The sequence below is a fragment of the Pezoporus occidentalis genome, unplaced genomic scaffold (assembly GCF_034315485.1).
Source record: "Pezoporus occidentalis ecotype Australia unplaced genomic scaffold, CSIRO_AGI_Poc_V1 ctg39, whole genome shotgun sequence".
In the NCBI taxonomy this organism is placed as follows: domain Eukaryota; kingdom Metazoa; phylum Chordata; class Aves; order Psittaciformes; family Psittacidae; genus Pezoporus; species Pezoporus occidentalis.
Window position 1 is genome coordinate 4,995,690 of NW_026915713.1, and position 16,256 is coordinate 5,011,945.

The 16,256-nt window shown below is 42.7% G+C and overlaps 1 protein-coding gene across 1 annotated transcript in view; it reads left to right on the forward strand.

Annotated features, from left to right (window-relative positions):
• Positions 1-2,005: 2,005 nt before the first annotated feature.
• The window catches only part of CEP85L (centrosomal protein 85 like), a 142,711-nt gene continuing 128,460 nt past the window's right edge, over positions 2,006-16,256 (forward strand). The window contains exon 1 of the mRNA XM_062632429.1: positions 2,006-2,132. Coding sequence (XP_062488413.1) covers positions 2,120-2,132 — 13 coding nt within the window. The 5' untranslated portion in view covers positions 2,006-2,119. The remainder of the gene's footprint in view (positions 2,133-16,256) is intronic.

Here is a 16,256-nt window from a genome sequence, read left to right on the forward strand (position 1 = left end):
CTGCTCTGAATAATTGGTGATCCTTGGCTAGAGTGGTGGGCTAAGGGAGAGAGGGCAGGACAGCTGGGTGAGCTTCTGTGGAGGAGCTCACAATGTTAAACTGAAGAAAGAGAAATGGTCAGGTTGAATGGGGCTCTAAGCAACCTGATCCGGTTGAAGATTGCTGGGGAAATTGGACTAGATGACCTTTAAAGGTCCCTTCTGACTCAAACTGTTCTGTAATTCCACGATTCTAGGAGTAAGAGGGAAGTTAAGGAACTGTAAGGTGAAGAGTCACTTGAAAAGGAAACAGTAAGAGGATTAAGGCAATAAGAAGAACCCAGAGAGGAAACAGAATATGAAACTCAAGAGCAAAAGGACTTCTGGATTGACTGCAGAAATGTCTGACTTGTCAGGGGACAGCCTTTTCACTTCAGTCAGCTACTAATATCCACCATTCTTGTCAAATCATCTGGTGCATTTATCTGCTTATAAGACAGTAGTGGAGGTAGTGGGGTGGAGGAGGAGAAGGTGAAAGTGCTGCTTTTTGTCTATGTTTGCAGGTCCTTCAGAGAGTGGCAAAGTTACCCGGTGTATCAAATGACCCGCATGGCGGGTGTATTTGGTGCAGGCAGGTATTCCACGGAAGTGCTTTTCCAGACACTGCTGTTCAGATCATCTGCACATGCAGCGGTAAAAGACTGAATGTGTTTAATAGGAAAAAATGCAAAGAAACCAGATGCATTTCACTGAAGCTAGGGAAAACTTCTCCTTCAGGGAGTCTCTATGCCCTTTTAGTTGTGTTAAGCAAGAGCGCATTGCTAACTTGCTTTAGCTGCTGGCACAGATGTTTCCCTTTGCATGTGCATCTCCAATGATTTCATAGCCTGGCACGTAGCTGCATAAGCAGGGCCTCCTGGAGTCTATGTCATGGAGCTGACTCAGCATACAAATAAATACTTTTCCCTAATCACTAACCCTGCAGAGTCAGACTGATCCTAAAGGCATTCTGCAAGTTTCTTGACTTGTGCCCAGAAACACAGGTTCTATAGGCTAGGTCTGCCCTACAGCAATCCTATACAACTGCTCATTTTGGTAATTCTGCTGTCTGTACCAACCATCCTGCAAGAGTTGTCAGGTGTCACAGAAGTGAGAATTTGTTCTTGCATTTCCAACTTAGTTATCAGGATTTCATCCACTTGCATGAATATTTCATTGCTCTGCTGTTAGCCTCTACCTTATCTAACCACCCAGTGGGTACTAAACTGTTCTTCACAAAAATGTAGTATAAACCTTGTTGAGGCAGTCTAGTTATTAAAGACATGCCAAACTGCCTGCAATATCTGATGTTATCAGAGCTTTTCCATGAGTTCACAGTCTTACATACATACTTCTGTGAACTGGATATTAATTGCAGTTTTCTGCATCTGTCAGATGCTAATTCAGAAACAAAGAAGAGATTGTAGTTCCTGTCTTAAAGGCTGTGGGATACTGGCATGGTTTCAGCTAGCTGTCTGTCCTACTATGAAACCCTCTTGTAAGAAGAAGATAGGAGCAGGGTCCTGATTCACTACGGACAACGTTCTGTCTCAGCTCAGAAAGCAAAAGCATGTGGAGCTGTCTTTGGACCTACTCAACCCATGAGTGTGCAACTCTCTTCTCAGTACCCTTTCTCCCACATTGCCACGGGAAACAGGACAAGAGGCGTCCAAGTTCATCCCTGTGTGACAAAGAAGAAGTAAAAGGTCAGTATTGCCTTTAAGAAAGTCAGTGAACACCTGACCAGATAAAATCAGTAATAAATGATAGTACACCTAGGATGCTTTTCACCTGTAGGTCTCAGAGCACTTCACAGAGGTAACTTCTGAGCATAGAGCTGTCATGAATAATAAAGCCTTTTTGCTGATATATTTCATGTGGATCTTTGTTAAAGCCACTTCTCTCCACATGGAGCCTGTTTAAGATTTACGTGCAAAGTACAAGAAAAAGGGGAGGCGGCTGCAGTTGTTGCTTACCAATCCAGTGCTGACTGCCTTTGCACTTTGCAGCGGGTGGTTTGAGCTGCAAGCACATAGCTTACCCGTAATTACCACAATATCCTGTTGCACTCATTTGAAAAGACAATGTTCCTGAGGAAGTTATGAAGACGGCAAGTAAGTTGCTGCCTTAATTTCTGCATGTTTGACTAAGAGTTCTGTCTTAATTATGCCAGATAGAGCTTATTTACTGTGCTTCTCAAAGGGTGCTATCTTTTGGAGGGGTGAGAAGGTTTGTGCTTCCATATAACAGATGGGGAAATTTGGGTATTCTGCAGTCCTCTCAGCGTATTGCTCAGAAACAGCTGCAGAAGGTCATGGCAATTCTTTCTTTTACTAGTGCTGAAACTGTGAGGAAAGTAACTTAAATATTCAGTTGCAAGATACTGCTGCAGCTGAGATGTCAGGTAAGAAATTATAACTACTAGTAAATCTACTGTATGACAGTAAATGTTCCTTAAAGGCAGTAACTAAAAAAAACAATTTCATGTGTTCAAACTAGCATTTTTTTTTTAAAGTACTGAATTATTTATGTCTTCAGCTGGACTATCCTGATGGTTGTAAAGTGTGTGCTAAAGAGCTCTCTCACAGTTCACAGAGCAGGGTTTTCAATAGGAAGGATATCTGTACCTTTTTGCTAAAAGCTGTGGCTTCCTGCCTTTGTTAGGGGAAATATGGTGGAGGGACACAGCAAGTTTGCTATCTGTCTGATGCACAGATAGATAACCTGTTCAGGGTGCACAGCGCTGCTGCGCAGCTTGCAGCACAGACAGGACTGCTTTGACTTTGCCTGCACTGTCTGTCAGGACAGCACTTGCCTTGCTAGTTAGAGCTCCAGTGTATATGGAGTGCTAAATGTAGCTCTCAAAAAAGGAGATTATCCAGAGAGAATAGGTGCTATACTTTTCTTCTGGACACACAACATTTGTGAGGAAATGTTGTGGGAAAAGCTGGGTTGCTAGGCAGTTGTTTTGCTGGTAATGTGGGAATTAAGCCAATACAGAGCAAGCCGTAGGGGCTGTTCTTTTCAGGCCACAGAGGAGCAGAGAGCCTCAGCGTGTTCTTTGCACTCTGAGTTTTCCTCTGTGCCTGAACGTTTGGAAACCATTGATAGCACTGCTCTTTAAAACTGGTAAACCACCTGCAACAACTCTTCTCTCCACTCACCATAAAAGTTTTCATTTCTTTAATACATCTTACGAATTTTTAAGTTCCAGTTTCAGTTAAGTTCAGCATGTTGGACTAGACGACTTTTGAAGGTCCCTTCCAACCCAAACTATGATTCTCTGTTTCTGTTGTCATTTCTGGAAAAAGTGAGATTTAGAGAAGAAAAGAAAGCTACTAACTTGAAAAGTTGTAAATGCAAAAAAAAAAAAAAAAAAAGAAAGCAAAACCATTATGTTTTAGTGTATGAAATGGGTACTGGAGAAAATAAATTATTTAGCTGCATGCTCATCAGTGATACTTCAGGTTTCCTCTCATTGTCATTCCGCTTATGGTAGAGCAAACTAGAATGCTCCTCTATACACTTACATTAAGTTAAAACGTCATTAACTGAATAGGAAGAGATGTGTGAAAACCCAGAAAGATCCCTGTAGTTTGTGGGAGGAATCGCAGGATCCAGAGACTTATGACAGTAGCCGTAATAAATGGGGACTAATTTCCATATCTGACATAGAAATGTACAGCCCTTGGGCACTGCACTGTATTTCAGTGAACTGTGCCGGGCAATCTTACGTACTTCAGCTGAAGAACTGGAAATTTAATGCCAGACAGTGGGAAGCCAGAAAGCTGCTCCCTGGGAGAGTCCCAGATACTGTACCGACACCCTGACTCTGAATTAAAGAAAAGAGAGGGTGAGAAAGGGTATTTTCCAGTGTCGCTATTCATGTTGTCTCCATTGTCTCTTGTGACTCTGCAAAAGGCTTCAAGTCAGAGAGAGTACCATTAGACTTGGTGCTCATGGGTATCATGACTGATGGTGCCAGCAGGGTCTCATGGCCAGACAAGTGTGGAGAACAGGATCTTCCATTCTGAATCATCTTCCTGCTGCCTGGTGGTAAATTTTATTTCAAAGGATTATTGTGGTGGTGCCTTCCCAAATCTCTTTCAGCACCATGGCTGGCAGTGATGTGAATGGTTTGCCGTGAATGCTCAGGAGGAGGATGAGTTCATTTCTGCTGCCTGTAATGCAAAAACTCTTTGTTAGCCTGAGAAACCAGAAGCTAGGTGTCATCTTTCACAGTTACTATATGCACCTTCTTTCATTTGCCTCATTGTATTTCCTTTAATATTTCCCAAGTAGTGGCTAAGAACATTATGGCATCTTTTTGGCTTACGTTGTTAGTTTCAATTTTAGCTACCATATTAGCTGAATATAAACCCCTATTTTCTTCACACACAAATTCAGCTCTTTTCTTACTGCACTTCATAAATAAGTCAATGTACAGAATTGTATTACAGAAGCTCTACTGAATAATAAATAATGCATTTGTTTTGCCATATGATTCTGTTCTTGTCTGTTTGCCCAGTGCTCCTCTATTTCACAATTTTTTTTATCATAGGGAATGTAAGTTAGGATTAGATCTTTCATTGTACCTTTCATAACTCATGCTTATTCTGAATTAGATGTTTCTGCAAAGAATTTATACAGGGCAATAATATACAGAGCAAAAACCTTTATTTATTTTATAAGTTAGAAAACTTCTCTTTGAAGTTTTAGTTGTGCTGGGTTGAGGCTTGTTTAACGTTTTTGTTATGAGTCAGTGAAGTTTGGAGTTGCTAAGCAGAGTATTCTCCTAAACCCCCTTGACTCTTGCAAGACCAGGTTGGATGGGGCTTTGAGCAACCTGGTCTAGTGGGTGGTATTCCTGCCCATGGCAGGAGTCACAACAGGATTTGTTTTGCAAACACAGAGAAAATAAATTTGAAGAGTAAAGTCAACAGCTTCACCAGACTGGTGAATTGCTGGTCAGTGTGTAGAAGGCATGGCAAAAACAGTGGCCTGCAATGGAAATGACAAGAGTTACACAAGACAGTGGCATGGCTGATGGGCATAACACCTTCTGCGCAAAGGCAGCCTGATCACAGAGGATAGCAATGGTTTAAGAAAATCATGAGGGACTGCTCAGTGGAGAGGGTCTTAGCTTATGCAAGGTCTTTACAGAGAGAGAGATTAACAACTTTCATCCTGTAGTTTACAAAACTGTGAGAAGGTATGGACTAAATCCATGAAACACCATGCAAAAAAGCAAGCTTTGGTGTCAGTGAACTTAGTATTTGTGAAGAGTGTTGAGAGAGCAGGGAAGAGGATTAGTGGAAAGGACACAAGGAGTAGCATGTGTTGCCATTTAGTTCCACCTGCGAATGACTGGACCAGACCTGTGAATCTCACAGCTCTCCCTGGCCCTGTAGCTGAAGTTGCTCTAATAATACATACCTAGCATTTGCCTTGAATCTAAAATGTTGCTACCAGAGCTTTTAAAGAGATTTTCCAGTGTGCAGCATCAGTACCTAAATTGGGGCTGGACAGCACAGTGCCTTCATCATCCTCTAAGTCACTTCAGGCGCTGCTCATGCCTCCATCTCCTTCTCAACAGTCTTCCAGAAAGCAGAGGATCTTATCCAAAGATTATTGCACCTACTGCTGACTCTGATGGGAATACAATAGCCTTACCTTTAAAATACTGGTGACTTGTGTATGGCAGGATAGCATTTGTTAAAATAATCTTCTGCCTTGTTTATTTAATTTGTATTGCTTAATTTTATTTTTTTTCCATCTGCTGCCCTCAGATTTATGGCCAGTATCATGGTGTCCCCTCTGAAAGCATTCCTAGAAATAGTTTCTGCAGCAGTGTCTTGTGAGGGACAAGGACACAGGGTATTGAAATCTTATTAGCCCTCACATGAGCCAAAGTCCTTCCTGAGAGATTCTTAAAAGCATGTCAATAAAATGTCCATAAAGCAGATTGGTAGGAGGAGCTCATACAGCAATGAAATACAGAGGGAGAGAAGGTTGTATGGCAAAGATCTCACTAACAGTGCTAAGAAGAAAGCAGATGTAGCTACTACCTTCCTTTTAAGGTATTCACCTTGTTTACCTATTTTGTCTGTCACCATATACATTCAGACCTGGTTGCTGCTAGTTATTACCATACCAACCTTTTCAAATGCTGATGACGCATTTCTGTTCTCATTTCCTCCTCTGCACACACGTATATGTCACACAAACACCATGCAGTCATATTCTGGTGAACCCTTTGAGACAAAAATGATAGGACTTACACAAGGGAAGGGATAAAGTAAATGGCTCAGAGGGTGGGAGCCTAAAGTTTTAAACAACAGTGAGAATTAAGAAACTGATGGTATAGGGAAGTGAAGACATTTTAGGGCATGAAAAACTGAGCCTTCATTTCTGATTGTGGTTTTCAAAGCAATAATGGTTTCCTTCCCCCACTCCTCCCAGCACATACGTACATCTTTCCCTCAAAATAGCAAGTTATAATGACCACAGTATAGAGAGAGAGCCAAAAGATTTGCTAATATATATTCTATGCATACCAGTGGTGGTATGTCTATGTCATACAGAAAAAATGCGTGGGATTTTTTTTCCCACATTTTTAATAGCAGTAACCAACAGAGGTCAGGGCATTTCCTAAGGATTTATTGACTGTTTGGATTTAATATCCTTCACCTTACTTATGGACCACCGTTTGCTTCTATCCAGCCGTTAATCTTCAGGAAACACTCTGCACCATAGCCACTGTTTCCTGCATGACAGTAGAAATGGTGTTTGAAGAGTGGGTAGAAGTGCTACCCTGCACCTAAAATGCATGACATGTGCAAGAATAAGGCCAAGATGTGAAAGCTTCCTGTGCACAGGACCAGACTGATTCTTGTGGGACATTACACTGTCCCTCAGCTGAACAGTCAGGGAAATAGGCTGACCTCTTCTGACCCTCTACACAGTAGCCTCATCACCCACAACCAAGTTCCAGCAGGAAGCATTACTTGACACAGCAGCACCTCAAGATGTGGAGACATAGGGTCTTTTCTGCCACCATTGCTTTTTATCCATTTTTTTATCCCTGTCTTGTATGGGATGTAATAATAAATCAGCTAATGTGTTGTCTTTGATGAATGACATTTCTTCATGCTTGCAGTTTGTTCAGTCTATGAATGAAATTACACTCCCTTAGTCTCTGAAAAATTACAGGCAGAGAGTAAGTGCAGTGTAAGAAGGATGGTCTCAGGGAGAGCACAGATGGAGTCTGACAGAGCAGAGCCATGGCAACTATATAAATAAAGCAGAACTGTTTATAAATATTTCCCTTTTTTGGGAGTGGGTGTGAGCAATTGCATTATTTGAAGACACTTTTCTCTCATAACACTTTTTTCATCCCTGGCACTGCAGAAGGTTCCTATGGAACACACGGCAGCAGCAGTGGCCAGGATGGCAGTAGGGGGCCCCCTCAAGGAAGACAGCCCAGCAGAGGAGCCCCGGGAGCCCCCAGCTGGATCTGCAGTGGGAGCCCGGGCATGGGGCAGAGTCCTGCCTTGCCGAGTGCGCTCTGCTGAGCAGCAAAGACAAGAGGTTTGGACCGCCCCTTCGCTAACGTGACTTAGCTGCTTCCAGCAACCAAAATAGCTCTTGTACTGCCGCCAGCTGACTCTTGTAGCCAGTCCCATCTTGTCGCTCAAGTGGTTGCAATTGGAGCTCTTAGCATGTAATTCAAAGCTGATGTGATGAGGAGGGTGTTACAGTTTCACATAACAGAATTTGGTTTTACTCGAATTTACAAAACAAAGGATTATAAGCAGCTAGGCTCAAAAATTTTCCTAAAAGAGCTTTGCTTCCAGGCCAGGAGGTGGCTTTGATCCTGTGAAAGTGCATGTTTCCACCTTATGTAAACCCCCTTAGACCTTTCAAATGCTGTCCAAGCTCATTAATTCAGCCTTCCAAAGCTCCTGGGGCAAAGCTGAGGGGCAGCACCATGGAGGGGAGTAGAAGGGAATGGAGGGGACCCCCAGTGCAGAGGTCTCACAGCAAAGGAAGCTTCTCCTCTAAGCAAACACCCAGGCAAGGCAGATGATAATAAGGTGAAGGCATGACCTCACACAAGTAGAGCGAGGAGGAAGCTGAGAAGAGGATGTGATTGACCAGAGAAGGGTAGGTCACAGTAAAATAACAGCCAGGCTCATGAGAGAAACTGAGCAGAAAAAAAATAAAAGAGTTAGTCTCAAAAACACTCATGAAATACGTGCCTGTCCTGGGGTCAGCAGTAGCAGTCATTTTTCTCCTTCTTGGTAGCTGGTGCAGTGCAGTGTTTTGACTTTCGGCTTGGGAACAGAACTGATAACAATGATGTTTTAGTTTGGCCAAGGACTTTCTGAGCCTCATGCTCTGCCAGGGAGGAGGGGAAGCTGGGAGGAAGCAGAGACAGGACACCTGACCCAAACTGACCAAAGAGGTATTCCATACCACAGCACATCATGCCCAGGATGTAACTCGGAGTTACCCAGAAGGGCTGAGCCTGCAGGGTTGGAGGAGGTATCGGTCGGTGCTTGGTTGGGCTGGGGGGGGCAAGTTATCGGTCGGCTGGTGGTGAGGTGTTATATTCTCTTCCCTTGTTATTTCCTTGATCATTGTTATTATTGGTGGTAGCAGTAGTGATTTGTGTTATACCTTAGTTACTAAACTGTTCTTATCTCAACCCGTGGGAGTTGCATTCTTTTCAATTCTCTTCTCTGTCCTTTAGGGAGTAGGGGGAGGGCAAGAAGAGGGGGGGACAGTGAGTGAAGGAGCTCTGCCTGGTTTTAAACCACGACAGTGCCCAAATGACGGAACTGCTGGTATGTGTCTGAATATTTCTGGCAGCTATTTCTTACAGTTTTGAACAGATATTTCTAAAACATAGTAGTATGATTTTACTACATTATTATATTATTTAAAAAGCTTTTGGTTAGTTCTTTTGCACAGTATCCAAGTAAGAATAGCAATATGTATTTTGATGCTTTGTTTTGGAAATCTTTTTTACACTTCTGAAAGAAACACATCTCTGCAGAGTAGTATTGCTGGAGATGGTGAGGACGAGTAACCCTGCATTGGTATTCCTGCTGGAGCTATCCCTCTGACCCCAGTCAAAAGGTTATACAGACACAGGGTAACAAAATTCTGCTTTGGAAAACTCACAAGGCTTTTATTCTCCTTTTATTCCCTTGCTTTTAAGCCTGGGAAGCAGAGCGGATGTCATGAGGGACTGGCACTGGCATCAGGATGGGCATACATCCCAGGCTGGAGGCCAAATGATGGGTAACACCCACATGGGAGTCTCCATCTCAGCCCAGGGCGCTCCCCTCACCCTGCTCCCACAGGGCCAGGAACTAGTGAGATCCCATGGCTGCGGCTTGGGGACATGTGGAAAACTGCATATCATGAATTAAAATCTGGGAGAAAATAGCATTATGAAAACTTTGAGGAGCATGCTCAAATGTGGCAATGTTTTCCAGGACTGTTCTGGCTGTTCACTATATCTGCGTCTCCAGCCAGGCCAAATGTCCACTCAGACTTTCCTCAGGTTTAACTGATAATTTCCTGGAATTTCCCATTAGCTACATCAGGAGGAAAAAGCCTTTGACAAGCCTTAAATCAAAGATAATGAAGTTCACTAAACTGGAAACTCCTTTGTTTGTCTATCTGTGATGATCATGGGGCAGCTTGGGGAAAGCCAGGAGGCACACAGGAAACAGGCTGCTTTGCCGGGCCATGGCTGGGGCCGTCACTGGGCTGCAGTAAACCCTGAAAAAGCAGGAAAGTGGGTGACCAAACTGAGGAGCAGGGCTGGACACCTGAGCCATGGGGTAGGACACTGAACTTTGGAGCAGAAGATTGTGGGATGAAGTGGTTGGGTTGGGGAAAAGCTGAGAGCTGATCCTCATATAAATTGCTGGGGTACACAACCTTCCTCTCCTGTTCCTGCCTTAACCTATATCTGCTTTTGGCTTTTAATTTTGCTGAAGCACAAAAGGAGACATGGTTTGCACCAACTCTTATGGCTTCTGATTTAGGTTGTACATTGGCGTGTGGAAGAAATAAGTGAATACTTAGCCAGGGTGTGAATATAGTTCCTTAGTTACTCTGTACCCTATTCTTTATGGATATCCTTAGTATGCAGTAAATATTGTGTCAACTTACTCTGCTTTCACAGTGACCATATCAAAGCCTAGTACAGGTTAGCTGCAAATTCACATTGTAGCTACTGCACACTGCCTTACTCACTGTAGGCAGAACGTGACTTAAACCAGCATCACTTCTCTGCATGGATGAGGCTTATTTGCTTGTGCTTGTAATTCCTATACGATTAGACATCAACTGCAGCTGGAGCATCTAAATAGTTCTGTAATAGAAGCAGAATAACCAGAATAAATTTCCATTGGTAGACTTGGCAGCGTTAGGTATACTCAAGGATCTTAAAAGTCTTTTCCACCCTAAATAATTCCATGTGTCTATGATACTGTGATTCTAAATTGATTGTGTCACTGTAAGCACACTTTCAGATGAGGTAAAGAAAACCCTTCATTTGTAAGCTGTTAAATGGAGACATACATAGGCCCAGGTCAAGTCTTATTTCTCAGAGAATGGTTGTGGCTATTTCTTATACTTGCCAGCCTGTCACAGCTCGGGTACAGTTCTCCCACTGGTATTTGAAGCACTATTTTGTGTCTGGCTGGAAGAATCTGCCTTTTATATTTCCTAAGTCCTGTTTGCTTCCTGTGTGTCTGGGAGCTTTTGGCTCACACCACTAGGACTTGAGGAAGTAACTGTGAAGACAAGTGATGAGATGGAAGCATCTTCCTTCAGTCTATTCCTGTTTAGCCCAAGCTCCTGTACTTGAAGAGCTACTTGCAAAAGCCAAGAATGCTGCTGTGGAGACAGCCAGTCCCTCCTTCCTTGAGCTATGAGAGAGTCATCACTTGGAGGCATCATTGAGGGGAGCGGTTTTAATGTGATGAACAAGCACCTCAAAGAGTTCCCTGTATTGGACATGGAACAGAGATAAATGTTAAATAGTTGGAATTAATTCAGTTATAAAGGCAGAGGTAATTAACTCTGTGTTTAATTAGGACATCATGTATTTGGAAAGGGATGTTCCATGTATCAATAGTTTCCTGTGGTGTATAAATGCCAAGACCAAATTAAATAGGTTGGTAAAAGCAAATGCTGAGGTGAAGGGGTAAAAACACACAGTATGTAACACACATGGACTTGCAGTAGCAGAATTTATTTTGTCCTGGAAAAAGACAGAAAGAGCTTGAATATTATCATTTGAGTCTGGTAAGCGACACTTGACCGCTCTATCATTAATCAAGTGCCACATTTTGAGTTCATTTTTAAAAGGTCATTTATTTCTCCATAGCCTTACAATCATGAAATTCTCTTATTAAGAATCAGCTAGTTTTGAAAGAACATTACTTGTAAATAATGCTAGCTCCCTAGAAGCACAGTAGACAGAATGACACTGTTTGGTATCATTACAAGATCATCACAACATCAGAGAAATTGGTCTTTTCACAGGGTTTCTGGAGCCACTTTTTGTGTTAAGAATATTGTATCAGGCTCTAGTATCACCAGGTGAAGCTGTGAGAGGGGTGTACTGCTCCATGAAAGAGGTTATGGAGAGTGTTTTTCTAAGGGAAAACATTTGGGGTAGGGCAAAGCAATGAAATTCCAGAGGTGTTTGGTAGTATTGTCTCAGGTACATGTCAAGGGCCTGGTCATGGTTTAGGGTTTGAGGGGTTTTTTCGTTCCATTCAGAATGACGCGCTTTTTTCTAAGCACGTTGGATACTAGGACTAGGCTGTTATTTTACAGTCCCAAGGTCAGCAAACTCTGTCTGCGATCATGGCAAGAATGTAGACCAATTTCCTGAGAAGTGCTAGAAGCTGGATGGCTCAGGACATTGAGAGGATGCTGGAGAAAATAATGTTAAATAAAGAAATATCATGATATTTTGCAGGGGGATAAACTATGTCACTGAGGAAGTTTCTTCCAGATGTACGTTTTGTGATACTTTGAGCTAGAGAACAGGATGAGAAACCAAGATAATAAGGTAGAGCTTTCCAAAAAGGAAACCTCTTTTTTTTTTGTTCCAGCAATATTAAAGAAGATTGAGGAAGGAGAAACTAATTGTTGTCATCATTGGCTTTTAACTGAAGTCACGTATTGTTGCTAGCAAAAAGCTTATGTAATGCTGTCTAAAATGTCTTTGTGCTCAGAAAAGGTCATAAGTAAATGAAGCTTAATCAGTGGAAGTACAGGACAATTTTTGTATTTCTTTATAAATCAAATGAGGTCAGCAGAGGTACTTTGGATTTACAGTAGAGTAAGTGTGTGCAGAATATGGCTTCATGATTTTAGCTGTGCTTTATTTCCGCTGTGCAGATATTACACGTTTGTTTGGAACTTCCATAGAGCAATTTTAAAGGAAAGACTCGATATGCCAAAGCATAAAATAATACCCATAGGACAAAAAGTGAAAAGTTTAATATTATTTAATATGCAAAATGTTTTCTAGTGTTTCTACAGCAGTTTGTAAAACTAGAGAATACTTTATGTAGAGATTACAGCAGCTAGTTTTGTATGTAGGATGTTTTAGAATAGGATTTTAAAGTATAGCCTTGCTGTCTTTATAGTTGTGTTTATCTTCTTGACCCATTATCTATTTTCATGATCTGTAGGCAAAGCCATAAAGCCATTGTAGAATGAATCACAGAATCACAGAATCACAGAATCCTAAGGGTTGGAAGGGGCCTCAAAAGATCATCTAGTCCAACCCTCCTGCAAGAGAAGGGTAACCTAGAGTACAACACACAGGAACTTGTCCAGGCGGGCCTTGAATATCTCCAATGTAGGAGACTCCACAGCCCCCCTGGGCAACCTGTTCCAGTGATCTGTCACTCTCACAGTAAAGAAATTTTTCCTGATGTTCACATGGAACCTCCTATGCTCCAGTTTACACCCATTGCCCCTTGTCCTATCACTGGACATCACTGAAAAAAAACCTAGCTCCATCATCCTGACACTCACCCTTTACAGATTTGTAAACATTGATGAGGTCACCCCTCAGTCTCCTCTTCTCCAAGCTAAAGAGACCCAGCTCCCTCAGCCTCTCCTCATAAGGGAGATGTTCCATCCCCTTAATCATCTTTGTGGCTCTGCGCTGGACTCTTTCAAGCAATTCCCTGTCCTTCTTGAACTGTGGGGCCCAGAACTGGACACAATATTCCAGATGCGGCCTCACCAAGGCAGAGGAGAGGGGGAGGAGAACCTCTCTTGACCTACTAACCACACCCTTTCTAATACACCCTAGGATGCCATTGGCCTTCTTGGCCACAAGGGCACATTGCTGGCTCATGATCATCCTCCTATCCACCAGGACCCCCAGGTCCCTTTCCCATTCACTACTGTCCAGCAGGTCAGCCCCCAACCTGTACTGGTACACGGGGTTGTTCTTCCCCACATGCAAGACTCTTCACTTGCCCTTGTTGAATTTCATCAAGTTATTCCCTGCCCAACTCTCCAACCTGTCCAGATCTCGCTGAATGGCAACACAGCCCTCTGGTGTGTCAGCCACTCCTCCCACTTTAGTATCATCAGCAAACTTGCTGAGGGTACATTCAGTTCCCTCATCCAGGTCGTTGATGGAAATATTAAACAGCAGTGGTCCCAGCACCGACCCCTGAGGGACTCCACTAGTCACAGACCTCCAGCTAGATTCTGCCCCATTGACCACAACTCTCTGCCTTCTTCCTTCCAACCAGTTCTTGATCCACCTCACTACCTGATCATCAAGCCCACACTTCCTTAGTTTATCTATGAGGATGCTGTGGGAGACAGTATCAAATGCCTTACTGAAATCAAGAAAAAACACATTACCGCTCTACCATCATCCATCCACCTAGTTACTTGCTCATAGAAGGCTATAAGGTTGGTCAAACATGACTTCCCCTTGGTAAAGCCATGTTGGCTGCTCTTAATGATCCCCTCATCCTTGATATGCCTAGAGATGGTGTCAAGAATAAGTTGTTCCATCACCTTTCCAAGGATGGAGGTAAGGCTGACCAGTCTATAATTACAATGAGATGAGATGAGAGCAGCTCTCAAGAAGAGCATGGTTTGTCAAGTTTCTTTTGAGGTAGTTTAGATCCCTGGGTTTGTTGAGTTTGGGCACTTACATAACAGAGCACTTTCACCATCTCAGATTGCACAGAGGAAATCAGTAGAGCCCTTTGCTTCAGGATATAAGTCTGCCATTGGCTATGCTGGGGAAGCAAAGGCAGCAGGAGGAGAAGATTTTCAGCACAAGTAGTCTATCCATTTTTTGAAGCAGCTGAGAGTGAAATTTGATTTGAACCTGTAAAACAAATCCTGCACTTCTGTATAATAGCTTATGAAGAATCCACTAAAGGTGAGACTTCAACAGAGAATAAGAATCAGAAATAATAAAATAGAATCACATCTGGATTCACAAAGCTTATATGCAGGTCTGGGTCAGCACTTTCATAGAAGTCCCTGTGTTTTTATCCTAAGCCTCAAGTTGTTTCAGTACGAAGAGGAGTGATGGAAAATAGAGAAGAGGGGAAAGAAACCAGAAATCTTCTGGTGGAAGGCAAACAGCTCATCTGAACCACTGCATCTTTCTTGGGATTCCAGTGTGTGTTTTTGCAGATGGGGCCTATAGGGCCTTACCAATGCTGAGCAGACTGTACCTGCTGCCTGCTTCCAGAGCCAGGGCACTTTCAGCAGCTGGGACTAAGCTGGGACACAGAACATGGCCCTGGGTGTAAAAGATAAAATGTCAGGAAGGGTTTGCTCAGTGCTCTTGTTTTGGAGATGCATTAGGCTGTGCAAAATTCAAAGGGGTGGGTTTTCCTGTTTCTTTGCTAATGATGATTTTTACAGTGTGTAAATATGGGAGGTGCACAAACCTGCAGTCATTTTTCCAGAAGAAGCATCATGGAGCAGTCAGATAACATGATACAGCTAATTAATTTAGGAGGCGTATTTAAAGCTAAAAAGTTGAACAACACAAATGACTGTTAAATTCATTGCCAAATGCAACAGCTTTTGTGAGTGCTCCAGAAAAATAATCATAAATGTGTCTGCATAAAATCTCTTCTATGTTTTGCTATCTTGCTATAAATAAAAAAATTCCCTTCCTCCTGGGAAAATTTAGTGTGATAATGACTTTTTGAGCAAGTCTGGTTGAGAAGTCAAGGTGCAGCTGCGCTGTCTCAGGAACAAAGGACAGTGTTCCTAGGCATTTCCTGGCCTGAGCAGAGTATGGCTCCCCTCAAGAAGCCTGATGCTCTGAGCATAAAGCTTGCACCTGTTTTGGCTGGACACCTTGCTACATCACAGAAGCTCCCTGCCAGGTGCCAGAAGCAGTGCTTGTACACTTTCTGGCAGACCTATCCTGTAGAAGACCACTGGGTGCACTGGAATATAGGCTTTCTGCAGCAAGATGTCCTGTTTTCAAGTTCAGCAAAGAAGCAAGCGGGGAGGCAGCCTGGCTCAGAGTTGACTTCACGATGACATGCAGGCCTGTCACCTACCGGCTCAGCATACTGCCAGGCCATCCCAGCTCCAGGGGTGGCCAGACAGGACATGAAGCAACTGCACTTATCTACCGATCTCCACGGAGAACAAGGCCACATCTGAATTGATCTCGATTTATTCCCCCCAGGGAAAAAAAGGAAAGTTATCCTGCTGATGCTACACATGAGTAAGTGCACTAATAATGCCAATCCAGGAATGGGTGGTGTAACATTCATACTTGTCTTCTCTTAGCTTAGTCTAGTCCCATGCATGCAATGCTTTCTCTATCAGTTACATGATAAACTGTCATTATGAATTACCCAGTGATTGTGGATATGAGGTATATGCAGTGATTCCTCTGGTAAAACAAGACAAGAGAATTTATATTGGACAAGTTTCTGAATAAATAGCGATGGAGTGTCATTAGAGATGTATTCACATTGTGAAACAGGCAGATAAATTTTAAACAATCTTATTTTACTAGGCTTAATGCTGTACTGGCAGTGCTGATGTAGGTTGTGGAAATGAATTTACATTTCATGTAGACATCTGAGTGAGAAATTTGTTGATAGTGATCCTTTGTTTTAATTATAAGAATGTCAATCATACATCGTATGAAGCAAAATATATTGTGAAACCATTAG